General features: G+C 42.8%; 1 protein-coding gene across 1 annotated transcript in view; it reads right to left on the minus strand.

The window, feature by feature from the left end:
• TMEM163 (transmembrane protein 163) overlaps positions 1 to 26,298 on the minus strand; it is a 205,239-nt gene that overhangs the window by 9,918 nt on the left and 169,023 nt on the right. The window contains exons 6-7 of the mRNA XM_006921435.3: positions 10,695 to 10,806; positions 2,390 to 2,531 (exon numbers count right to left, since the gene is read on the minus strand). Of these exons, the coding sequence (XP_006921497.2) occupies positions 2,390 to 2,531; positions 10,695 to 10,806 (254 nt within the window). The remainder of the gene's footprint in view (positions 1 to 2,389; positions 2,532 to 10,694; positions 10,807 to 26,298) is intronic.

Raw genomic sequence — 26,298 nt, forward strand, 5'->3', positions numbered from 1 at the left:
AGTTCATTGAGCATCTTTACAACCAGTGTTTTGAACTCTGCATCTGTTAGATTACTTGACTCCATTATTCCTGGATCTCTGTTCTGTTCTCCCATATGGTTTCTGTTTCTTTATCTTCCCATTTTGGCTGCCTTTCCATGTCTGTTTCTATGTACTAAGCAAAGCTCCTAAGTCTCCCGGTCTTATTAGTGTGGATTTGTGAAGTAAGTGTCCAGTGGCACAGTCCTAAGAGGGGTTCAGCTGCAGGCCAAACTTAGCCCAAGCCTGTGCCCCTCTGGGTCCACCTGTTAAGATTTAGCAAGCAATCCACAGATGCTGTGCTTATAGTTACCTCAAAAGGTCACACCAGAAACTGAGGCCAGCTGCCTCCACCACACCTGAATGTTGCTTGGATGGGGCCCAAGTTGGGGGAGGCGGGGTTTCAGGGAATCCTCTGGGCGGAGCGACCTTTGTTATCCAGTTTGATGACTTCATGGCTATGGCAGCGCTGTGTTGCTGTGTCCGTGCACTGGGAGTAGGGAGGGCTCAACAGGGAACACTGGATGCCTCTGGCACTTCTGTACAGAGCGAGTCTCGCCTTAGCCCTCGCTCTGACAATGCCTCTCTATAAGTCCTCAGTGCCCCCTGTGCACAGCCGAATCTGCACTGGTGCTCAGAGTGAGCAGGTCCGTCACTGCGAAAATCCGCACGCGGACGCGGCCCCTTTAAGAGGGTTCTGCCGCTGCTGCCACCACAGCCTCTGTCTCAGCCACTGGAGACTGGGTCGCCCCATGTCCTCGCCCTGTCCTACCTTCTGCCATGGCAGGGCGATGTCTTGGCTTTCTCCCTCGTTGTATGGCTTGTTCATCAAGATCCCAGGTGATTTTTCCTTGCTGCTGCTCCTTGTTTCCATCACAACTTTGGTCGCCGGAGGGATGAACGGAGCCTCTATCATCTATGCCATCTGGGTTCTCCTCCCGTCCCTGGCACTTTTTGAGCTGCTGCAGCGGAGCTCAGAGCGAATGAATTCGTGTGGGCGAGTCCATGCAGAGGCCCCTCAAGGGGAACACTAGCAGCCCCCACACACACCATCTCAGATACAATCCCCGCTGGTTTTCACAGATGTTATGGGAACTCCTCACTCCTCAGGGGGACCTCCACAGCCTAGATCTCCCTCCAAATTCCTAAACACCACACTGTAGGTGTGGGACCTGCCTGTTCTGTGTCTCTTCACCTTCTCTCAGTCGGTGTGGCTTCTTCTTTCTATCCGTGGTTATAGAAATTCTGTTCAGCTAGTCTTCAGGTGGTTCTTAGTGATGGCTGTCTTATAATTTAGTTGAAATTTTGATGCGACAGGAGGCAAATGCCGCATTTAACTACTCTACCATCTTAACCAAGAAGTCTCCTCCACTAATCTACTTTCGCTCTCTCTAGATTTGCACGTTCTGGATATTTCCTATAAATGGAATCATTCAGTAAGTGGCTGTTTATAACAGGCTCCTTTTGTTTGGCATGTTTTTGAGGTTCATCCATGTTGTAGCATAGATAAGTATTTCATTCTTTTTGTGGCTCTACCACATTTTGGTTATCAGCTACTGGACATCTGTGTTATTTCTACGGTTTGTCTACTATGAATAATGCCACTGTGAACGATCATTTATAAGTTTTTGCATGGATGTGTGTTTTCATTTCTCTGGAGTATATACCTAGGAGTGGAATTGCTAGATCAAATGGTAACTCCACAGTTAACATTTTGAGGAACTACCTGTCTTCAAAGCAGTTACACGATTTTATATTTCCACCAGCAATGTGTAAGGGTTATAATATCTCTGCATCCTCGTCAACACTTGTCTTTATTGTTACAGCCATCCTAGTTGGAGACAGGAAGCATTTTAACATTTAAAAACTCAGTGCCTTTTAGAAATGGTTTTCTCAGAGGCCAGTTTCTGACTGAATGTTGGATGTGGAATCAGCGACACCTTCAGGGTGGGTTTTTATTCAGCATGGCCTTTCTGCACTGACAAGTCCCTTGAAAAAAGTTCTGTAAGTATGGGGGAGGCCAGTGTCTAGGTGAGTGGTGCCACTTGGCCTTCTCACACTCGCTGTGTAATAGGAGGGCCTTAACACATGAAGACACTACACAATTATGGCTGCCCAGTACATCATTACGACCCTCAGAAAAAAGGAAGGGGCACAGATTTTTAGGTACAAAAAGCTAAAGGGAGGACCATTTAGTAAACTGTCAAGACAGCAGATAAAATGAGGCCTTTTGGGACTTAAAGTCTTTGTCATTTCCTTGCCCCTTTAGTGCCAGCTGAGAGCTTTGCCAGTCATATTACCCAGGGTCACAGGTATGACCATTGGGGTGGAAAATGGAACGTTCCTGGCCACCATGTAAGCAGACACTTACTTGACCCCGTAGGCAAATATGGTGAGTCCAATCAGCACACCTATGCTGCCGTCCAGGTACCAGACTGCCGCGTTATGCTTGAACACCTCTGCGCTCAGAAGAATGGAGAAGCCCATCACACCTCCCACAAGGGAGTTAAACCCTGGGAAAGAAGCAAAGAGACTGACAGCAGTGCCAAGTGCAGTTTCTTAGCCACCAAGAAAACTACCCAAATGCCAGACATTGCCTCCACATTCCAGAACATGTGCTGCAAGAGACATTGCCCAGAAGCACTCTCACAGGCGATCACCACCACCTGGGACACCTACATGGCTTGTCAAGTCTCTGCTCAAATGTCACCAGAGACCTCACTAGATGGAACCAGGCACTTAGGCCTGCTTGACATAGCCTGTGTTCATTGTCGGTCTTTCTCCCATGCACTGGAATGAAGAACTCGTGAGGTACGAGGTCCAGGACAGTGCCTGGCACACAGGAGACATTCAAATATGCGGTGATTCAAACCCATGAATATCTGCTGGGCCCAGGACTCAGCTGGAATATTCTCAACCTTATGAAGGCCAATTATCCCATTTTACTGATGGGAAAACTAAGTTAAAAAGAGTGAGGTTAAATAAATTGACCAAGGTTGCACAGATTGAGAAGGGCAGGGCTAAGCTTGTACCTGAACCCATGTCTTTCCCCTCCAGAGTCTCTTTAAATCACCTGAAAAATTTTCACTCTCCAGGAAGAGAAATCAAAGTCTAGAATTAGCAAATGGCTGTAGAAATGGCAATCAAAACAGAACTGGAACTAAGAGACGTGGATCACCATCTCCTTTCACAGAGGTCAACCTCAGGTGGTCCCCACAACTTAGGTGTCACATTTCCATTCTACCTGAGAGTTTCCAAAGGCCACATGGGAAGAGAATGGCTTTGAGGGACTCTTGAGGTCACACTGTGGTAGGAGCCCCAGGCTCCCCGCCTGCCTCGGCGTGACAGTGGCCCAAGGAAGCTCTAGGTCCTTGCTGCCCTGGTTGTCCTCTGGCACCTGGTCCATGCAGGGCCAGTAACAACAGGCCCTACTTCATTCCCAGGGCAACTCCACCTGCACAAGTACCAGGCTTTTGCTGAACTCAAAAGCATTAAGTCCAGGTTCAAGCAGGAAAAGTGAGATGAAACAACCTTAAATGCATCCACTGGGGGCTGTACACCTTGGGGCGAGGTTCTAAATGAAGGGCAGGTGGAGAGGAAGAGTGTAGGAGTAGATGATGTGAGCAAAGCCTGAGTAAGACCCCTTTTCAGGATCCAAGGGGGAGACTTCAACAGGCTCCTCCCCAATAACGGAAAAAACTGAACCTGGCTGGGGCCTGCGACAACATCTCTGAGTGTGGCAACCCTCTTCTCTTACCTCGAATCTGTCATCTCCTCACTCCGATGCTTAGTTGATGACTTGCCCTTGTACTTCTCAGAGCACACAGGTTCAGACAAGAATACTTCACCTTCCCAACACCAAACCCACCACCCACTGTGACAGCTGACCCAAGACACTCAGCTGCTTCTCCAATTACTGCTGTTCCTATGTAAGGCCAACTCCGTCCTACCTGCTCATCAAAGGACTTTTTCTTGAAATTCTTCTCCCTCTCCTGGAACATTCCCAATGGGATAAATCTTACCTTCCCATCACGCAGCTCAAACTCCTTCCCTGTCTCCGCACCACCTAACCCCACCTCCCATTCTCTCTTCACCCATCCCTCTCAGGTTCCCTCCTCCCCAAAGCCCTCCCTGAGGTCAGTGATGACTCGCTCTGTGCTGCCACACAGCATGGTTGATTCCTTGTCCTCATCTTACAACCTCCTAGGAACACTTTCCTTCAGCTCCCAGGACTGCTGGATTTCCTCTTTCTGTTCCAGCTATTCCTTCTCTGCTATACCCTCTTACTCCTCCCTTGTCTGAGGACCCTTCGTCAGTCCTCTGAGCTCTTCTTCTGTCTACATGCTCCCCCTGGGCTGTCACCTCCAATCCCATACGTCACTGTCTCCCAACTTTCTCTCTTCGGCCTGACCTTTCCCCTCAGCTGAAGACTCATTCATATATAAGCATCTCAAACTGAACATCTTCGAAGCAAAAATCTCAATTTATGCGGCCATACACCTCAACTTCTCTGTAAATGACATCACCATCCACCTAGCTGCCAAGGCCGAAAATCTAGGAGCCCATCCTTGACTTCACGCCCAATATCTAATCAATCCCCAAATTTAATCCATCAAGTAACTCTTGCCTACTGTTACCTCCAAAACTCATTCTCCATCTACCTCTCCACGCCCCCCTTGCCTTCGCCCCTGCAACAGCCTCACCACCATTCTTGCCCACATTTCCCTCAATCCATTCCCCTCACAGCAGCCAGAGACTTACCACCCACCAGTGTGGACCTCTCTCCTGGAGACCCCATGGATACTTCCTTCGTAGACTGATCGCTTTCCACCCCAGCCACACCCTCCTACCTTCTTGTCTTTGCTGCTGCTGCATTTTTCTCCATCGTTCTTCATAACATGATGTTTCTCCCATTTTCCTTTTTACAAACATCTCTTTCTCACTAAAAACATAAGCTTAAGGGTGGGGATTTTTGTGTCTCTTCTTGCTATATTCCAAGTCTCAGAACAGGGGCTGGCATCTCTCAGGACCTCAAACTGGCTGAATTAATAGATGGAGGGAAGTAGAAAAGGAAGTCATGGGACATGGCTTTAGCAGTGCTCCTACTTATCAGCACCTGGGCTGAGCAGTCCCAAGAGAGGAAACCAGCTTTGCCCAGGCCCTGCTAAGGTAGGGCCTGGGGGGCCCTGGAACGTCAACCTTCCCACTCCCTTCCAAGCCCGTCCACAGGGTTTCTGGTTCTCTTTTTTAAAAGTCTGCAGCCCACATCTTTTCTCAGAAGACCACCAAAAGCATCAGCAGAGACCATTACTCTGTCACAGGCAACCTGGGCTAGAGTTTACTTCTCAGCCATTTCAAAATTGAGGAGGTTTTGTTTTGGGTGTGTCTACAGGAAAGGAGAGACGAAGGGATGGACTCTGGCCCAGGGCAAACTAGAATCCTCCACTCCCTTCTCTTCATCTCTGCCATGGGCACAAGTAGGCCCACAGAGAAGCCCAGTGGAGCTCAGAGAAGATGCAGAGAGAGCATGAGGTTCCCCCAGACGGCCACTAGATGGCTATTCAGCTCCGCCAAGTCATCAGCTCTGTCAGCCAAGGACAGCCCAGCCTCCTTGGTTTCTGACAGCAGGCCCCCACCCCATGCATGCTCCCAACCGTTCGCAGCTGATGGATTCGTGGTGCATTCACCTATACCCTCTAGGAGGAGCTTCTGATCTGCTCAGGTCTGCTCACCTTTGGCTGTGACAGAGCCTAACTCATTTCAGCTTCCTCTCTTGTAAGTCTGCATGGAATGATGGGGCCAAGCACACACACTGGGGGACGATCCTGTATCTGCCTGGCAACATCCTTCAGAATTTTAGAGTCTTTCCAGCCACAATCACTCCACATGAAGAACCCTGCACTCAAAAGCCCACCCACCAGACCACTCATCTTACCCACACAGCACTCAACGCCAGCCTATTGGTCACTCACCTCTGAGGTGCTGTCCCCACCCAAGCCCATAAGCTTGTTCCTGCCTTCTCAGTGTAAACCAGAGCTGCTGTAAAGAATAAATGTGGTTATCAGTTTAAGAACACAAAATAACGTCTGAGGCTGCCTTGGTTAGTGGTCCCACCAGTCTGGCCTTAATGACTAGATAAGGATCTGTACAATAAAACACATTAATTTTTTTGCAGAAAACTGATTAAAAGTTTCTGTGTGCTTGAAAACCATCATGGACTCTCAGTGTTTTGGAGGGAACAAGAAAAGAGTCAGCCCAGGCCCCTCAACTCAGAGACGTTTCCAGCCGTCCCTGTGAGCAGCACTGGAGCCCGGCTTCTGGCCCCTGGGCCAGAACTTCCTCCCAGGTACCTTTCCACAGTCTCCCTCTGCCAGATTTATAGTGTTAACATCCTGTACAAAATCATTTTACTTTAAATAACACAAAGCCAGCTTCTGCCTAATGCTGATAGCAATAATCACATGTTGCCTAAATATCCAAAACAACAAAATTGGACAAGATTGACTGGGCCGCACAGCACAATGGTGATGTCTGGAATTTACCCACACCCAGCTGCACCCCAACCCCACCCCTGCCCCATTCCCTGAGAACTGCTTCCTGTAAGGGCACAACCCAGGACGAAGGATCTGGTGCAGTGGACCTGACCCAGGTCGCACACAGCTCCAACCTGGAAACCGGCCACCTCGCCAAGTGACAGGTAAGGCCCATCCTCCCCACCTGCACCAGAAGCATTTTGTCAAGTTTGCTTCCTTCTTGGAGGGAAGGGGCCAGACCATGAGGGGCATTCCCAAGGTGGCCACGAGGGATGCTCTCCGGAGCCAGCTCCTCCAAAAAACTCCCAACATTAATGTTAGGCAACGTTTCCAAACCTCATCCTGCCCCCACCTCCCAAAGTGGGGGAAGAACCAAGAGGAGATCATTACACATGGTTCCCTAGCTCTGCTAATCAATAAATGAGTAAAACAGATCCCAGACAATACAATTAGCAGGAGGCTGCAATTACTGCTGCATATTTCACTGACACTCCCACCAAGCAAAGGACTGCAGAGCACGCCAACCGCCCCCCACCCCAGGGCCCCCTGTAGGAAACAGGCTGGGGGTGGGGGTAGTACCTTTATTCTTTGCAGGAGCACTGTCTTGCCTACCTCTCATCAACCCCCATGGCCCATTCAACCCCCAGCCCTGCCCATTTTATAGATATCACCGACATTTCTTCGAATGCTCCACATCCTCCACCCCTTTGCTCTCATCCCTGTCCAAACCACCACCACCCCTCAGCTCCCGAGACTTCTCCCTGCTTCAGTACCCTCGGCTTTGTTCTCCACCCATCAGGCTCTTTAGAAAATATCAATCATGTCCCTTCATCTGTTTAAATACATAGCAAAACATCCAAAATCCTACCCTTGACCCAAAGTCCTGCATGATCCGCTCCTGCCCACGGTCAGACCCCTCGCCCGCTGTGCCCCCTCCTCACCCAGCCCCTCAGAGGCGCCAGGCTCACTCCCAGCCACTTCCCTCTGCCTGAGGAATGCTCTCCCTGCTTCCCGCCCGTTTGTGGAACAATTTCCACTTAAACCATCCACCGCTCTTTGTAATGACCCCTCCCTGGTTCAAGAGTATGAAGGAAATATTGCTTTTTCATGTGGATGGTTTTATGAGTGCAAATCAGGAAGTCAGAAGTAATTTCATTAGAAAAAAACATACTTATAATTGGAGTCTTCTCGGTTTACCATATAAAATGGAGGCAAGTCAGAAGAACAGTGAAGCCTAAAGAGAAACTTAGTATCTGGAATGTCTATAAAACGTTAAAACCCGCAGTCAAGGCAGAGGGCCCGCTGTTCTGAGAAAAAGCCGGTCAGGCCCCACGGTCATGGGTAGCAAGGGAAACAGGGCCTCCTGCCTGGGGGACCAGGGAGGGTCTGACTGTCAGGTCCACCCTTCAGGCTTCTGGGGAATGCTTTCCTGTGTCTTGACTGTAGTCAACTGAATAAACAAAATGTGACGCTCTGCAAGTTGGAGGGCCTTTGTGACTCGAAGGCCCAATTCAAGACTAGGAAGAGAGCATCTGTTGAGTGCTCATCACTGGGAGTCCAGGGCCGTGCTGACCAGTGCAACCTCCTCCGGCCTGCCTTCCCTGTGACCCATGTTCCAGGAAAAAAGACATGAGAGGGAAGCACGGAGCACGTGGCTGGAGAAGCCAGGGCCCACGCAGAACTGTGTCCCTTAGAGCAGCATAAAGGAACCTCGAAGGTGGCTGGAAAGCCACAGCAAACACCTGGTGAATGCCACACAGCCTTCCGCTCTCAGCACAAGCATCCTGTGCTGTTCATCCCTAAGAAAAAGAAGACTCCACAGCCAAAGGGAATGTTTTCTTTTCCAGATTAAAAAACACCAGATCATAAAACTCACAGGGAATGAACACTCCTCCCCAAATTCTGGGTCTGCCCCAGAGAGGAAAGGGCGCCCAGATTGCCAAGGGTCTTGTGAGACAAGATATTAGGGTGGGTTTGATGCAAACTGCCTATATATCCATGCTGTCTCGGTGGGTGACAGAGACCTTGCAAGACCCATCCAGGCTGTGGCCTCAGGCACGCTTGCATCATTCTCATGAGACTGAGCCACAGGTTCTTTAGGTCCTGCCCTACTTGAAAGAACTACCCCTTTATACCAGTGGAGTTATTTAACTAAGTTGCAACCCCACTTTTGGGGAGCAGGCAGGACCCTTCACAGCAACAGGGCACATACCTGAAAGAGGTCATTCTGATTCTGCATTAGGGGCTCGTTTCCCCACTAACACAGTACCTAGCACAGTATCAGGCACAAAAGAACTCTGTAAAACCTACTGATCACTGTCACTGCAGCACCGGCTCCAATAGCAGCAAACCCAGGACCTGATGTTGGCTCATTTCGCTGGGCCTGACCAAGGCAGGCAATCTCAGGGGTTCGTTTGGGAGTTTGAGGAGCTGGGCCGGGCTGCTTGGTACCCATGACAGGCCTGCAAGCTGCCTGAAAGCAGAGCAGAGAAGCGGAGGCTTCGGTCCCAGCCAGCAATACTTTTACTGCTTTAAACAGTTTTAAACTATTGAAAAAGTGCTTGTTTCCTATGAGCAAATGGCCTCCGTAGCACAGAGAGAAAAGCGGCATCTTGCAAGGGCAGAAGCAGATGTCAGGCCCTGTTGGAAGTGGCCACTTGAGGAAAGATTCTGAGAGCTACTGGTCAAAATCGCGTATGGGACACCACAGGGTCCACCTTTCCTGGTGTGCAGTGTGTCCTGGCCCCTTGGATTGGTCAAGGAGGCAGCATGAACCTCACTGTCCATCACATGGACACAGTGCCAGTGTAAAATACAACTTCCGGAGATCTACCTCAAACCCTCAGAACCAGAATCTTCAGGGGTGAGACCAAAAATCTGTGTTTCTAACAAACACCACGAGCAACTCTGATGCTGCCAGTGGTAGTGATCAACTGACTAGCATCTGGGGTCCCCTGGTTTTACAGTCAGTATATCAGATCATATAACCCTCAACTTCTTAGGCCTGTGCAAAGAAACCACACACACACACACACACACGATGCTTCTCCCAGAGCAGCTGTGGTTGCAAAGCTGGAAACCACTTTGACTTCCAGCCCACCTGCCCTACTGTGCAAAAGCCCAGCTCCACGCATAGCGGAGCAACAGCATGGGAGGGGACAAGGAGTTAGAGCCGTGTCACCATGCTTTGTCACTTGGGAGAGAAGGGCGCCCGGCATTGCCATCCACTCCCTCCACAACAGAACAACAGCCACCCACGCATGCCTACATTTACATATTTCGCACTAGAGAGAACCTTGAGAGTTTAAGAGTGGGGAGCAGGGAGAAATGGTCCCTTTCTTAAAAAAGAAATACAATGATTTCTGCTCCATTTTGTATACACGCACCCATAAGCTTTTACTCTTTGACCTCTCATCCCAGGGTAGGGGCACACATGTCTTTACTCCTGATCCCGTGGCAACTTCACGTGCTCAAGAATGAAGAACAAGAAAATGGCCAGGTGATAATGTTTGTCAAGTTTCTGTTTCCACACTAGCACTACTTTGCAAACTGAAATGCGCTTTTCCTACTTTCACGCACCCTTCTCTGTCATCCCAAAGGCCATGCAGGAAGGTCCTCTTGACCCTTAGGGACACAGAGGGAAAAGTCTACCTGGTTTGGATTTTCAGCAGAGAACACATGGATCACTTCCCCGGCAAAGCCCTGGGAGTTGCAACTTGAACTCCCAGGTGAGCATCTCAATAGCTGGAAGGGAAAATGAGCATGGAGAAGTCACAAAGGAAGCTTTTATAGAATCCAGAAAAGCCATTTACTTTTTATTTGGAGCAATGCATATAAAATCCTAGACTCTGGGAAGCCTTTTGTGTTTCATGGCTAAGAGCCTGGGGAGCCCCAAACAGCCCTGTTCAGAGATCAGGATAAAGGTGATTCATAAAGAGTTTATTAAATTCTCAGAGCACAAGACGTCTGCCCTGATATGGGAACCCTGAGAATCATTAAACAGCTTGGGGAAAGGAAGCTAGTGAGAACAGATTCCCAACTGTTGACCTCTTCTTCAAGACAAGCAACTAAAAGTAAACCACATAGCATCTTCCCTCACTGTGAGCTAAGCCCCCAAAGATCAGGCACACCAGCCTTACTTACCATCTGTTATGAGTGCTCTGCTGGTCAGAACCTTCCCCAGCATAAACTTCAACACTGCCAGGATGCTGCAAAGGATCCCACTTAAAATGGAGACGCTGAACAGGAAATCATCCTAAAAGAGAGAGTTTCAGATTTCAACAGTTTACTTGCTAGAGCAGATTATCTACAAACCATTTGCCTTAAAGTCAGCTTTGTTCCCAGAACAAATAATCAGTTGGGTATGCTGCCACCAGGTGGGGGTATATTGCTTGTTTGCGTACCTCAGTTACCTGTGTCACTCGAAACTGGAAAAGATGATCAAATAAAGATAATCCAGGCTTATATTTCTTTATAAAATCCATTAAGTATTTATTTTCCTGTAGGAAATTCTCCTTTACACCATTCTGCTAAAATGACTGCCAATCATCAATCAGTAACACAGTTGGTCAGAATGCTAAAAACGGTGCTTTCCATATAGAGTTTTCCACAGATAATTTAAAATGCAGCTGATAGAGAATTTTGAAACATGTAAGTACAACAGTGAACTAAGAACACTTCAGCACAGAGCCAACTGAATTTGTCACAGGGTCAAGTATGGCTAGAGCTATTGATAAACATACGTTTCCTTAAATTCACACAAGGCAAACAGAAGTTCAACTATAGCCTTCAGTGTGAGAAAAAAGGCATCTAAAAATACAGTCTTTTGCTGATGTTATCTTAGCACTTCTTGTAAGTTGTTACCTTACCTTTGCAAGCAAACAAGTAAGTCGCATGCAAAAGAGAACACCACTATCTCATGACATTAGGGCCCATCAGGCTCCTCAGCTTCAGGCTCTCATGCATTATTCCCATGAGACACAGCCTTCAGATTCTCTAATATTAAAATGCAACTGCCGGCAGAAATCTGATAAAGCATCATATGTATGCAGAGAAATAGAATTCTTTAAGCATTTTATTATTCAAATTCACTAACCTAGTGACAGAAATCTGAGAAGAGGGATGACAGCCTGTTTCCCTAGGTTCAAAACCGAACAAAGTTAGAAAAAAATCACGTCATTGGAAATGAGATATCTGCATAGCGTCAAAGCATCTCCTCCACTATCCTGATCGATGTATAGCTAATGATGAGAAACTGCAACCTAAGTAGGTATGCACCACCACTGACTTCTTTCAAAGTGTAGCCCTACCTGCTGAATCTCACTTAATTCTCATAGCCAGGTCCAGCCAGCATCTGACAGGTGGAGAAACAGATGCACAGAGGCTGAATGACATGCCCAGGGTCGCTTAGCTAGTGGCAGGACCTGGATTTGTTTCCAGCAGTAAACTGTAGCAGGGTGCCTCAGTTATAGCCTTGTAAACATCTCTCATATCACTGAACTGTGGACTCTACAAAAACAGAAGGGACAGCCATTTTCTTACTAAATATTTGGTTTCCACTGTTGCCAGCACTGGGTCCCTGTGATTTCTCAGAGCTGAATCTCTACTGAAGAGCTAGAAGATCAGGGCTAAAGGGTTCAAGAAAACTAGCTACTGACTCAAGAAACCAAGGATAAATGTATATTAAAGGTAGATGCTACAGAAATTATGTCCCTGCTGGCAAGCTTCTCTACAGCCCTGTAGTGGTGAAGACCTTTTATAATCATCTCAAAGCCATAAAACATTGATATATTTGACTACAAGAAAATTAAAAGATATGCAGGAGATAGGCTATATACAAATACAAATGGAAAAATAATATCACAAAGGGTTAATCTCCCTAATATATAAAGAGCTCCTAGAAATCTATAAGAAAAAGATCAAAAAAGGCAAAGTAGAAAATGGACAAAAAATTTGGGCAAAAGACAATTAGAAAATTAAAGTGAATTTTAAATATATGGAAGATGCTTAAACTCACTCATAAAAGAAATAAAAACCGAAACTACACTGAGATAATCATTTTCACCTAAACCAACCAAAAGTATTATTAAAATACTTTTGCTCTCTGAACGACACTGTTCAGAAAATGAAGGGAAGCCACAGATTGGGAAAATATATTTGCAAACATATTTGTCAAAGGACTTATACCCAGAGTAGATTAATAATTTCTACAGCTAAATAAGAAAATGACTTGATTTTTTAAAAATGAGCAAAAGATATAAACAGTTCGCCAAAAAAGATACATGATTAGCAAACAAGCACATGAAAAGATCACCAACATCATTCGTCAACAGGGAAATGTAAATCAAAACCACCATGAGATACTACTACATGCCAATTAGACTCAGTAAAATTATAAAGAAATAATACCAATCACAGTGAGAATGTGGAACAACTAAAACTTATCATGTACTTCCGGTAGGAATATAAAATGGTACAGCCACTTTGTAAACCAGATTGGCCATTCTTTGTAAGGTTAAATATTGAGTTAGCATAGAACTCAGCAATTCTGCTCATTGGTATTTACACAAAAGAAACAAAAGCATATGTCCACACAAAAACCTGCACACCCATGTTCTTAGCTACTATTTTTATACTGTCAAAAAAACTGGAAACCACCTAAATGTCCAACAACTGATGAATGGATAAATGAACTGTGGGATATAGCCATGTGATAGAATGCTACCTAACAATGAAAAAGAATAAACTACTGATACATAGCAAGAACATGGCTGCATATCAAAAGCATTATGCTAAGTTAAAGAACGCAGACACAAGAGACTACTATACGATTTCATTTATATTACATTCTAGAAAAAGAAAACTATGCTGACAGAAAGTAGATTGGTGGGTGGGGAAGGGAGGTAATCAACACCTGCAAAAGTGCATGACAGAACTTTCTGGAGTGACAGAAATATTCTATATCTTCACTGTGATGGTAATTCTGTGATGGTCATCTATCAAAACCCATCAAGTCATATGGGTAATTTTACTGTATGTACATTACATGTCAATAAAATATTTTTTTTGAGAAAAGAAATTTATCTCAAGGATCCTTAGGTGACAATTACAAATATTTACATAGTTCGCCTTATGCACATTATAATAATATACATAATGTCCACTGCCATAATGTGAGGTAGAAGACCAAGACCAAAGAACAATCATTATAAAGATTAAAACAGAGGGTTAGAGAGGTCAGCAATGGAACACGAACCCTGACTTCAAGTCTCATGAATTTCCTGCTAAGGTATTTCCAGTGTCTGGGTGGGTAAACACTTCTTTTTATACACTTATCTCAAGTGTTTCCTCCCCTATTAAGCATTTCCTGCCAATTCATGCTTTAAGAGCTGACGCTTCCACTCCATGTCCCCACTAACCATGGCCTCACAGGTTTCCTTCCTTGTCCGCCTCTCCTACGAGCTCACTGACAGGAGAGATCCTTTCTCATCCATCTCAGTATCTATCACCAAGGCAATCAGAACTGTGATAGGAACTACCACACTGCACAGAGGGATGTCAAAATCATAACACAGTCGTTCACAAGCATTTTTATAGAAGATGCAGAAATGCGAATCCATATAGTCATTTGTCATCTTGACCCACAGTGAAAGTCAGGGGCATAAGGTTACAAACCTACCTCAGTAAAGGCACTCCTGGGGTGATGGGGCAGGGAGAGGTGAGGGCTAGTTAAGCGGACGGTTTTCTAAGGACTAAAAAGGGTGTGGGAATGAACGTAGCTTGGAATGGGAAAAAACACCACCCCAGAGGTGGTATTACCAGGCACCAGCTTTTTCTCTGGAACTTTGGAGGAAAGCGGGACATCAGTGAAGCCAAGGATGAAATTCTGCAAAAGCCATAAGGGTCCTGGGTTGATAGACCCTCATCGGCACACTCGTGCCCCAAGATGCCAAACATGAGGTGAGGCTCTCTGCTCCCTCCAGCCGGGGCTGAGGGATTCAAAGGCTCAGCTGCGATGCCTTCCCGTGCTCATCATCAGGGTTGCCGAACTCTGCCTGCCTTCTGGGAAACAGCCCGAGACCCCCAACCCAAACTTCAGGACAGCTGAGGAGAAGCCGCCTCAGCCTGCCCTTAGCGCAGCCTCTACCTTCCAGACCGCAGGTGACAAAGGCCAATGGTCAGTCCATCTGAGTGGAGTGCCTTTTCTAAGAGCTAGTAATGCCTTAACTATGTAATTTTCCAACTTCATTGGTACAAAACATGAAAAGCCGCATCTTAACTCAATGGAGCGAATCATTTGTGTAGGAATTCCAAGAATCTGACAGGCCCCTAGTGTACATAAAGCTTTCCACCCCAAATCCTTTGGTCTATGCCAAGACTAACGCTTTCTTACCTAAGAGACAAAGTCATAGAGACATTCACATCCCCTGCCCAGGTTTCCCAGCACCACCACAACTGGCCCCCCAAACCTGGCCCATCACCAGGCAAGAGAGCACATATCTTCTGTATAAACATAGAGTGGTCTTAAAATTATAGAGCATTAGAACTGGAAAAGGGCTGAGATGCCATCTAATCCATGCAGCAGGCAGGGAAACTGAGGCTCAGAAAGAAGAGGTGGCTCCCCCAAAGACAGCAGAGAGATCGTGCCAGAGCCCAGAGCTCTCAGCCATCCCTCACCTCTCCCCTGGCAGCCTGACACTATCAACCCCTTCTAATTCCCTAAGTCCAGGCTGGAATGTGGTAAAAGCGACAGGGCTAATTTTAGGATTCAAAGGCAACTAGGGGAGAGCTGATAAAGCCTGATCTGAGGAGGATCCTTGTGCTGACTTGTGATATCAGTCATTGTGAACCAGCTCAGGAGACCTTGTCAGCCAGATCTGGGTCTCGGTCAGCTTTTTCTCCAGGAGGATGCAGGGCCCTGCACTGCCCCACACATAGTTTGGGGGACTAGAGTTCCCATGGCCTGAAGTACACTAATAGAATGATGGTCTTTTCCAGCTCCTCTCTGGCAAAGCCCAACCAAACCAAGTGGATGAAGCTGACCCCTCTGCCTCACCTTTACCATTCTCCCCAGCTCTCGCTCTGCTCTGGCCACCCTGGCCTCATCCCTGTTCCTCACACATGATAAAAACATTTCTACCTCAGGACCTTTGCTCATGCTGTTCCTGCTCACTCCCTCACCTGTCATATTTCTGCTCAAATATCATCTTCTCAGTGAGGTGGTCCCTAACCATAATCTCTTACCATCTCTGATCTCTTTTTTTTATATAGCACTTTTAACATTCGAACACATGTGTGGCTAAATTTAAAATTAATAAAACTGAAAACAGTTCCTCATTTGACTAGCCACATTTCAAGTGTTCAATAGTCACATATGGCTATTGGTTGTCATATTGGAGAGTGTGTATTTAGAATATTTCCATCATCACAGAAAGTTTTATTGGATAGTGATTTGGAAATAAGTTAGTTATTCCCTCTGAACTGGGATAAAGCAATAAGTGGCTAGAAAGTGGTCTTAGACAAATACAGGGCAGGGCGGAAGCAGAGAGAGATTGTAACCTGGCAAATAGTCTAAAAAAAGTAGTTAGGCAAAGAGATCAGACCCGGAGTTCAGCAATCACAGGGCTAAAATTCATCATGATGGACCAAAACCCAGCCTCCAGAAGGCATCTAAGGACTGAGTTTAATTGTTACATACTTTTTAACTGAGATATAGTTAACATGTGAGAAAATGTACAAGTTTTAGACAATCAATCTGATGAATTCTGGCAATGGTGACATCCATTTAACCACTCCCAAAACAGAGAACATTTCCATTGCTGTAGAGAGTTCCTTCATGTCCCTTTCTCCACCCTCTCCCCGCCCCCCACAACCACCTTCTGACTTCAATCACCAGGGACAAATTTAGTCTATTCTTGAATTTTATGTAAATGAAATCATAGTTTTGTCTGGCTTTTGTCAATACAATGTTTTTGAGACTCATCTCTGTTGTTGCAAGTATCAATAGTGTGTTCTGTACTGTCACTGCATCTTAGTCTAGCGATCAGTTTCAGAGCCCTCCCCATGAATGGCTTTCTATAATTCACTCTAAATGCCTCCTGTTGATACCAGGCATTTTTATTTAGGTTCTTAATGGAGATGGACGGTTGAGATGCAAGGAACAGACAAAGAAATAGGAAGAAAGCTGATAGGGTCTAATTCTTTCCCCTTACATGGGAGACTATCTGCCATCATGAGAGCTGTACCTTCAGGTCAAAATATCAGAGTGAAATGAGCTCAAGTGGAGAAGCTGCTAGAACAATCTACCCCATCAGTGTCTACCAGCAGCCTCCAAAAAAGCCAGTCTGATCAATGACCAAGATTTTGGCTGTCAGGGTGTCCCAATAAAAATCCCCAACCTCTTCAACCTGCTAGCTAAAACTGAATTCTACCCACTCTCCCTGCTATGAACTGCATATTTGTGTTCCCCCAAAATCCATATGCTGAAGCCCTAATCCCCAGTAATGGTTTTTAGAGGTGGGGCCTCTGGGAGGTAATTAGGTTATGAGGGTGGGGCCCTCATGAATAGGATTAGTACCCTTATAAGAAAAGACACAAGAGAAAGGATATCTCTCTGTGCCGTGTGAGGACACAGTGAGAAGGTGGCCATCTGCAAGCCAAGAAGAGTGTTCTCATCAGACACCAACCCTGCTAGCACCTTGATCTCTGCCTTCCCAGAACTATGCAAACTGTTTGTTGGTGAAGCGATCCAGTCTATGACATTTTGTTATAGCAGCCAGACAAACTAAGACATCCACCATCACTCTCACCAATATCCCGTACACAAAAAAAGAGGTGAGGTGTGAGTTAACACCTGTAAATCAAATTCATTTTTTGACTGATTCACATCATCACATGAAATGGATGGTCTTTCTTTTCTGGCTGGTCATCAACCAGCAGCAATTTCTAACATCATGACACTGAGTTTCTCCATCCTCCCTGCCACCTTCATTTTTTCATACGGCTTCATCTTAAAGCGTTTTTATTCACAGTGTTGCTCAGAGAAAAACCTTTTGTAGAAAAAAAATTTTTTTTGGCAGTACCGCTTGTCATGTCCTGCTGCTTTAAGTTTACTCCTCATCGTAGGTGATTACACCAGTAGTTGTAATTCCAGGTCACAGTGAACTGTGCTCACACCAGACAAAAGCCGTGTCTGAAAATCCAACTCCCCTATTCCCCCAAAGACCAACACTTTCCCTTTTCATAAATCGTGTGACAGGACGTGAGAGAATATGGATGCTCGCTTGCTTACGCCTGCAAAAAAAAGGCGTCCTTTGCTTTCCTAATGAGGACAAATTTCAAACCATTCTGACACTACACACGTTATAGAATTTCCCAGGGAAATGCTACTGCTGGCTGAATAATAAATGTATATCGATTTATGGCCCCAGGTGAAATTAAAAGTCATTCTTACCCTCAGATCTTTTTGTCACCCCCAGGCAGATGAGAAAAGCTGGCAGATGTGGAGAAAATTATGCCCAGCACAAACCCTCAATTTCCGCTGGTTATTAAATTATATTGACAAATTGCAATGGATTCACATTAAACGACTTCGCAATTTTTTAAATTAGCATATCAAGTCATTTTGATGTCAGGAGGGTTAAAAGTTGGTGTTTAGACAATTAAGTAAGCAGCTGGGAGGTTCTGCAGCCGATGGGCATTGGGGTCACTGGTGGGACTTACAGGGAGACTGAAAGCCCTGGTCCCTGGTGAGTTCTGGCTGGACCGGCCCATCTGCAAAGTCTTGTGAAAAGAGAATGGGCACCATGAAGCTGAGGTTGCAGGGTCACAAGATGCCACAGAAGAGGGCAAGGCAGCATCAACTGAGGCACTATGACTCCTTCAGGGACAAGGAGGACACTGTGAAGTGCTTGACTGCTACTCCAAGATACAGCCACATTTCTGTTAAACAAGGCATCAGTCTGATAGCTGTTTGCTAATGCAAAATAGGAGAGCAAGGCTCACTGGGGACAAGCACTCTAATCCCTGAAAACTGCCATGAAATCTGAGATGAGCCATCCTGGCAGGGCTCAACACACCTTCCTGCCAGGGAGACCACTGGGTATTTACAGGAAATGACACCTCCAAGGTTCCCTAAAACCGGGATCAAGAATAATGACTTCTCTGCTAAACCCTCATGACACAGAGGCATTGTGCCCTGAACATCTCTGCTCTGCAAAGGAAGGAGGGTCTCCTGGCTGCCTGCTTTTGCTCCCTTTGTTGGTATGAGTACCACGCCAACACGCCAGTAGCAAACTAGAGTGCTCCTTAACTAACAGTCATAATACAAGCAGATACTACTATTAATGCCTATTAAAAATGAGGCTCTTTTCCAAAGGTTTAATAAAAAATTTTATTTTAAACATAACCATTGCAAGATCCCTGTTGGGTAGAAATTATGACCCCAAAAAGAAGCTAAGTGACCCCTTAGGCTCAGGTCACACAGCTAGTCAGTAATGTAGACATAATTCAAACCCCCATCTGTCTGACCTAAAGTCTACTGCCCTTCACACCTAAAAAATGCAGAACGATCTTTCCATAATGTTGCCTGATGGCCCTGAATTTCAATTTTGCCTAAATAAAAAGAACAAACAATTCACAATGTTAAGAACATTGCTTCAAATATTTGAAAATGCCTTAAAAATCAGAAGGGATTCCAATTAAAGATGATAGAATGAACACATACTCAGCTTTTATAAGACCACTAAATGGCAGCATAGAAATCTTTTTTAAAGGCATGAACCCACAAGGACAAAGAAGAAAAGGATGACAGCCACAAAACTGTGTGAGCTGGGAAAGTCGACAGAATTAGTAGGTGCCTTCAAGGAGCAGGGAATGGTGGAATCCCAGGGCAGAAAGGGAGGTTGAAAGCAAGATGCCAAAACCCCTCAAGGCTCAGGAATCCACACACCACCAGGCATTCTTGGAACAGGGGTAAAAGAGGTAATACGAAAAGCAGGAGGATTCGTTGACAACGCCCTTGAGAGGCCCAGACCCCTCCCCTCTGTGCACAGTGTTTTGGCGCTGTTTCCCAGGAGAAAAAGCCGACTCACTGCACAGATCAAAATAAAGGGTCTCTGCACTGGGCGCGCCAGGTTCAGCTGAAGGCAGGGACTACTGAATTGAAAAGAGGGGGTTAAGGGAGTTTACTTACTACCCTTCTAAGGTGACTAGCTCAGGAAAACAGAGAAAATTATTTAAGTGCATTAAGTAAAATGTACAGACTTAGAAACGAAATTAATTATATTAGCATATACTTAATAAGAGATAAAAACTGCTTTAGTATTATAAGTAAAATATAATATATTAAATAGCAAATCCAATAGCAGATTTACTAAGTACAGTAATTTTAAGATGTAATAAGCATAAAAAATTTTGAGAAATCTGCAAAACCAATCTTAGATTTTAAAAAATATCTGATTTCATTTTATCGGTGACAAAGTCACAAGTACTCTAATATTACAACTGTGGTTTATTGCCTAATTTTATGACGGAAGAAAATGCTAAATTTCAGATAGAGGTGAAATTTAAAAAAAAGATAAAAATTCTTTCCAACTAAAGTTCATAGTTCCCCTAAATTCCATCCATGGACCCAAATACCAGGTTAAAAATCTTGGCCCTAGAATTAAGATCACATTGACAAGCCTCATCCAAATAATTGTAAATGTATTCTTCTTAAATGTAATCTGATGACCAATAATCACTAGACTTTTGGGAAGCCATCTAATACTATAGAGACCTGAACAAATAGAAAAAATGTTGCTTGGCAACAATGGTATGCAGAGAGAAGAAACTTTTTAAAATTATCATTAGCATTACCATAAATAGGAGATATTGCACCTGTCATACAAGAAAAGGATGTTATAAAAAGAACATATAAGGAAAAAAATTCTTAGAATTTAAAAACATAGTAACAGAAATTAACAACTTAACAAAAGCATCAGAAGATAAGGTTGAGGGAATCTCCCAGAAAGTAGAAGAAAAACACAAAAAAATAAAATATAGGAGATTTAGAAGACCAGTCCAGGAAGTCCAACATTTGAATAATAAGAAGGCCTAAAAATGTAGAAAACAGCAAAAAGGAAAGAAAAAAACATTAATAAAATAATTTAAGAAAATCTCCCAGGACTGAAGACATGAGTTAAATCCTCACCAAGGCTAATAACTGTAAACTTTCATCAGAACACTGACAACAAACAGAAGATGTTAAACACACAAGCTTCCGGAGTGGAAAAACGGGGCTTTAAAAAAATTTTTTTTAAAAGGAAAAAAATGGGAAAAAAAGGATTGGTCATTAGAATAACATTAAATGTCTCAAAAGCAACACTAGAATTAGAAGACATTGAATTATGCCTTCAAAATTCTAACAGTAAACTCATTTCCACTGAGGCAAACCACCAAATAAAGTATGAAAATAGAATGCCAACATTTTCAGACATTCAAAGTCTCAAAAAATGTGCCTTCCTTGTATCTGTTCTTAAGAAGCTACTGAAGGGTATGCTCCTCTAAAACAACAGAGTAAACCAGGAAAGATAACAACATGGGATCCAATGACATACAACCTAAGAGAAAAGTAATATGCATCCCCAGGATTACAATGAATGGGATGGCAGACTGACAACAGCGGAGCTGACCTAGAGTGCGCACATATTTACATGCATGTAATTGATATTATATATTCACTTATTAGTATGAGGGATCGCACAACATAATACAAGAAAGGAAAAGATAAATCATACAAGACTACAGGGCTCAGCTATAAATAACATTTACAATCTTAATAACAACAATGTTGAATGTTGATCTAACCAAAATAACAATGCATATGTATTGGGAGGTTATCAGGCAATGGGAGATGATTAGAGGGCCAAACAGAGTGGGAAGTCAAGAAATCATGCCTTAACTTCAAAGGCAAGACGTAGCAACATGTGCGTGTTAGAGATGTGAAAGTTGAAAGGAGTTATAATCAGTTGCCTCTAGGGAAGGGATAATTTTTTTAATGAGTTTTGTACAATAACTGGTTATTTGGATTATATACACATACAACTTGGATGAAAATTAAAACTCAATATAAAGGAGTATTTCAGGGCAGTAATTTCTGCGTGTATTACTCAGAGAAAGAGAATCAGCAGTAGAAAAATATTAAGAGATGTATTGCAAGGAACCGGCTTATGTGACTGTAGAGGCTGGCTAGGCACGTCAGAGATCCACAGAGCCAACTGTTAGGAAGGGCAAGCTGGGACTCAGGCGGGAGCTAAAGCTGCTGTCCACAGGCAGAATTTCTTCTTCCTCAGGGAAGCCTCAGTTCTGCTCTTAAAAACTTTCAAATGACTGGATCAAGCGCACTCAGATTATCAAGGATAATCTCCTTGACTTAATGTCAGCTGAATTATAGATAGTAATTACTTCTACAAAATTCTCTCCCAACAACACCTAGATGAGTGTTTAATTGAACAGTGTAGGTGTCCATGGCAGCCTAGCCAGTGGACACATAGACCTGACATCACACTGGGTCACCCATGCTCCTGGTCTGCTCCATGAGAGGCTTACTCTGAGAGTACTCCCTGCTGGTTTGGTCTTTAAAGAATCTAAACTGTTTCTCACTTATAAATAATCAGGGCTCCATCAGAGGTCCTTACCTGGAAGAGTGTAGGTTAGGCCAGAATCTGAAAGCCACCTAAGACCTATAAGATACAATGTGAACAAAAGAAAAAATAAACAAATGGGACTACATCAAACTAAAAAGTTTTTGTACAGCAAAGGAAACCATCGGCAAAACAAAAAGACAACCTACTGAATGGGGAGAAGATATTAGCCAGTGATATATCTGATAAGTGGTTAATATCCAAAATTTATAAAGGACTTGTACGACCTCAAAAACAAACAAACAAACAAACAAAAACAATCCAATTGAAAAACGGGCAGAAGACTTGAATAGGTATTTCTCCAAAGAGGAGCCAGTGATATATCTGATAAGCGGTTAATATCCAAAATTTATAAAGGACTTGTACGATCTCAAAAACAAACAAACAAACAAAAACAATCTAATTGAAAAATGGGCAGAAGACTTGAATAGGTATTTCTCCAAAGAGGACATACAGATGGACAAGAGACACATGAAAAGATGCTCAAGGTCACTAGTCATCAGAGAAATGCAAATTAAAACCACAATGAGATATCATCTCACACCTGTCAGAATGGCTATCATCAATAAATCAAAAAACAATATTGGCGAGTATGTGGAGAAAAGGGAACCCTCATGCACCATAGGTTAAGAATGCAAACTGGTATAGTCCCTATGAAAAACAGTTTAGAGGTTCCTCAAAAAATTAAAAACAGAACTACCATATGACCCAGCAATTGTACTTCTGGGTATTTATCTTAAAAAAACCAAAACACTAATTCGAAAAGATATATGTACCCCTATTTCACTTCGACACTATTTACAATAGCCAAGATATGGAAGCAACCTAAGTACCCATCGACAGATGATTGGATAAAAAGTTATGGTATATATGTACAATGGAATATTATTCAGCCATAAAAAAATGAAATCTTACCATTTGCAATGGTGCAGATGGACCTAGAGGGTATTATGCTGGGTGAAAGACAAATACCATATGATTTCACTTACATGTGGAATCTAAAGAACAAAATAGATGAGCAAACAACACAAAAACAGATTCATAGATACAGAAAACAAACTGGAGATTGCTAAATGGGAGGGGAGTTGTGGGAGGTGGGTGAAAAGGTGAGATTAAGAAGCACAAATTAGTAATTAGAAAACAGCCACAGGGATGTGAAGTATAGCATAGGGAATACAGTAAATAATACTGTAATAACTGTATAGTGCCAGGTGGGTACTAATCAGGGGAACGCATCGTAAATTATATGTGTCTAGTCACTATGCTGTACACCTAAAACTAAAATATTATTTTAAAATATAAGCCTTTTAAAAAAGATACAGGATGGAAAAGTGCCATGCAGAACATACTTCTATGCAAACTAACTTTGCCAGCTCCTTACATAAATGACCATTTGCCTCTTACAGTTTGAAAACAAAACAGCAAAATATGAGATTCCAACAACAAAAACTGAACAAACATAAACCTCACTTACCCACCCCCCAGAACTGAGTGTGAACAAAATAGAAAGACCCACTAAATATGAGAACTTAATGAACTAAAAAGCAAATTGACAGACTTGATCTATAAATCAAATGCAGGTTTCTTAAAAAGATGAAACAAACTTTTGGCAAGCTATCTTAAGAGACAAAAAGCAAGAACACAAACATTAGCAGTATAACAAAACACATAGCACAGATGGATTAGCGATTTTTAAAAATCATATGAAAGTAACATGAACAACCTTAATGTAGTTGATTTGAAAGCCTGGATAAAATAGGCAATTTTCTAGAAATACAAATTTTGAAAAATGTTCCAAAAACAAACTGTAAAAATACTTGAGATGGCAGAGGAAAAAAACTGAATAATAATAATGATGATGGTGATGATGATGATGATAATGATAGAAACAACAAACATCTATTGTAGCACTAAGTGCTAGACACTTTTTAAATGCTTTTTATATATATTAACTAAGCTAATCCTTATAACTCTATGAGATAGGTATTAATGTTATGTTTATTTTACATATGAAAAAACTGGAGCCAAAGAACTAAAGTAACTTGTCCTAGTTTCACAGCTGATGCGCCCAGAACGTCTGGCTCCGAAGTCCACTATCTTAACAGAGAACATACACTTACTGCCTCTCCAAAAGGCAACAGCCTCAATTTTGTAGATAAGCTCTACTAAAACTTAAAGAAGCAAATAATTCCTACATTATGACCAGTACTCCAGAGCACAAAAAAAAGAAAAGCAACACAACTCATTTAATATGGTACATAAAGACCGAGACTTTAGACCAATGTCACTTACAAGCATAGATAACAGAAGTCCTAAATGAAGGAAAAAAAAAAAATCCTAAATGAAGTAGTAAGTGGGAACCAGCAATGGATTAAAAGAATAATACGCTCTGGCCAAGTAAGGTTTATCCCAAGAATGCAAGGATGCCTCGATATTAAATTACTGATTAATTCAAAATATGAACATCTTAACGAAAAAGAAACATCTTAGTATATACAAGAAAAAGTACTCAAAATTCAACACCTATTTGTGATTTAAAAAACATTCTTAGCAAAAAAGAACTTGAATAGTCAATTCGTCCTTCCAAAATTAGCAGCAATCCATTAAATATTGTATTGAAAATGTTGGCTAATAAATAAGACAAGAAAAAAGAAATATTAGAATTGGAAAAAGGAGACAAACTGCCATTACATAGTATACACGAAACAATCAAATGAAAAAAAAAAAAACCAATTTTTAAGAACTCAGCAAGGTTACAGTCCAATGAAACCAATTTTCAAATACCATTAGCTTTTTATGCAGTAAAAAACTTAGAAAATAAATATAAATCCTTAAAACAGCAACAAAACTCATAAAATATAAAGGAATGACCCTAAAAAAAAATTTTACAAGATCCTTATGGAGAAGATTACAAAAATTCACTACAGCACTAAAGGAAAACATGAAAGTAGAAAAATGAAATGGAAGAGATGATTCAATAGTTAAAAGGAGCCAATTCTCTCAAAATTAATAAATTAAATGCAACCTCACTCAATAATACAACAGGATTTTTCATTAAATTTGGCAAAGTAATGTTGAAATTCATATTGAGTACTACGGATACAACATTAGTCAAAGCCACTTTAAAAATCCCAGAAAAAAAGGGTGGTCAAACATTAAGACATTGTTTTACAGAAAATAAAAAGTATGACACTAGAACAGAAGGACCAACAGATCCACAGAATGGAACATAACTGGCCCAAGTCCAGAGACAGACATGCACCTATGGGAATTTGGTGTATGACGGAGGTGGCCTTTGAAACGGTGTCAAGAAAGTTGCATATTCATTTGTGAACAACAAAATTGGATCCCTACCTCATATCAAACATGAAAATAAATTCTAGATGAATTAAAGATCCAATTTTAAATATATATAAACAATTTTAATTCTTTATATATATTAAAAGAAAATAAAAAGATATAGACAAACATCTTTATAGTATCAGGGCAGTAAGGCTTTCTTAAGCCCCCATCTCCTCCAATAAAACAAAACCACCAGAATCCCATAAAGGATTGATAACTTTGATTATACCATACCGGAAGGTGGGCGTGGGAAGCAGGGGTCTTCTAATAGGAGAAGTAATTTTCTTGTAATTAAAAAGAAAAACTACATATTAAGAGAAATTCTTTGCTACTTGTATACAAGATTCATACTCAGAACATATAAACACCATCTAAAAACCAGTAAGAAAAAGACAACAGAAAAATGGGCAAAGGATATATAAAGAAGCAGTTTATAAAACAGAAAACACAAACAGACAATAAATATTAAGAAGTATAATCAACTTCACCAATAATCAAGAGAAAGCAAAAAAAAAAAAAAATGAGAGATCATTTTTCACCCAGTAGAATGAAAAACTGATAATTTTGAAGATATCAAGTATGGTGACATTCTGAGAACATAAACAGGTTGCTATCCCAAATTCCTCTCCTGGATATTTACCCTAGAGTAACACCATCTGCATACATTACACATTACCATGATGGTACAACACTGTTCATTCTAACAGCTTTGTAATTAAAAA

The sequence above is a fragment of the Pteropus alecto genome, unplaced genomic scaffold (genome assembly GCF_000325575.1).
Source record: "Pteropus alecto unplaced genomic scaffold, ASM32557v1 scaffold3, whole genome shotgun sequence".
In the NCBI taxonomy this organism is placed as follows: domain Eukaryota; kingdom Metazoa; phylum Chordata; class Mammalia; order Chiroptera; family Pteropodidae; genus Pteropus; species Pteropus alecto.